The 1,427-nt window shown below is 33.3% G+C and overlaps 1 protein-coding gene across 2 annotated transcripts in view; it reads right to left on the bottom strand.

Moving 5' to 3' along the window:
• The window catches only part of LOC102673088 (basigin), a 14,584-nt gene that overhangs the window by 4,969 nt on the left and 8,188 nt on the right, over nt 1-1,427 (bottom strand). For both annotated transcript variants that reach the window (XM_006624510.2, XM_006624511.2), the window contains exon 2: nt 238-501. In XM_006624510.2, the coding sequence (XP_006624573.1) occupies nt 238-501 (264 nt within the window). The remainder of the gene's footprint in view (nt 1-237; nt 502-1,427) is intronic.

Genomic DNA, 1,427 nt, shown 5'->3' with positions numbered 1-1,427 from the left:
CCAAAAAAAAAAAAAAACGAGTATGAATGAATTACTGATACTCGGTGCAAACACAACATGCAATAACGATTTAACATGACAACGCTTTGTGACCTCAGTTTCAAGAATTGGGTAGAAATAACAATGGACGCTGAAGTTGGCAGACATCCGAACGCTTATACCTGTAGTCTGTAGTACTGTATATAAGCAAACAGCATAAAAGTAATGAAATCTGTTAAGGGAAATCAATATACGAACCGTAATATATCCACAGATGAAAGGACTCATCGCTATCCTGAGTGCATTTATAATCCCCTTCATGGTTATCTGTGGCATGCATTGCCTGGAGGGTGCTACTTCCGCTGCCCACTGGCGATTGGACGACTAGCTGACCGCTTGCCAGTTCTGGCTCAAGCGATTGCCCGTTCCTAGTCCATCTGATCAAATCGTCCGACTTCAGGTTGCTACATTTGATTGACCAAGGTTGATTCTCGTGCACGACCGACGCTCCCGTGTAGGTTACTTTATTGGGAAGAACATTACAACATCAAGAGGTGAACAACAACTACACATATATAATTTTGTATAAATGTCTGGTTTCTATAAAAAAATAGATTATAAGTGTACTAAGTTTCTAAAGAAATGACTATCTTTACTTATTGCATCAATGACGTTTTACAATATATTCTACGGTGCAAACTATATGATTGATCGGGATTTGATTTTTAATTTTGATTAAAGATTTCCTTATTAAATATAATATTTGGCATAATATTCATAATTATTACAATAAATCTTTTCTATAATAATGTTTCTGATGTTTATATTAATTTTTTTACAGACAATTAATATACCTATATATTTTTTTAATCTAATAATTGACAAATCAAATCTTGGTTATGTAGTATAGTCACATACTAACTATTTTTTTAGAATTATTCTTATTTCTGAAAGAGTACAATGAATACAAAATAATTATAAGCTACATAATGAAGAAAAAAGAGAAAAAATTCTTCAATGAGAATATAATTTTTTCATTCTCAGTAGAAAATAGAATTCTGGTCAATTGACTCGCAGAAAGGAATCGAAACCGGCCGGCGCCAAAAAGTCAATCACAACAAGACGTGCAGCAGGAATGCAGGAACATCGGTAACGAACACGTTGATCCGGTTCCCCGAGGTAGAGGACAGACACGTTCAACGATTCCTATTTATTTTTAGCGATTTATTCTTTTATAACGTCCCGTCGTCCTCGTAGACATCAACTCGACCAGATGAAATTATAATACATGCAAGCTCGAGGAAAAAAGTGATAACCATCATATTGAAGTGACCTATAAAATAGCTATTATCTTCTGTCTTCTCTATTATAAAATATATCATAAAGAGAAAAAATATATCATATTTTTTCAAGAATCAATGTTTACAATTTAAACATTTATATAATAT

This window comes from Apis dorsata, unplaced genomic scaffold (assembly GCF_000469605.1).
Source record: "Apis dorsata unplaced genomic scaffold, Apis dorsata 1.3 scaffold_1085, whole genome shotgun sequence".
NCBI lineage: Eukaryota > Metazoa > Arthropoda > Insecta > Hymenoptera > Apidae > Apis > Apis dorsata.
The sequence above is the reverse complement of the archived record's forward strand: the minus strand, read 5'-3'. Positions and strand labels throughout refer to the sequence as shown.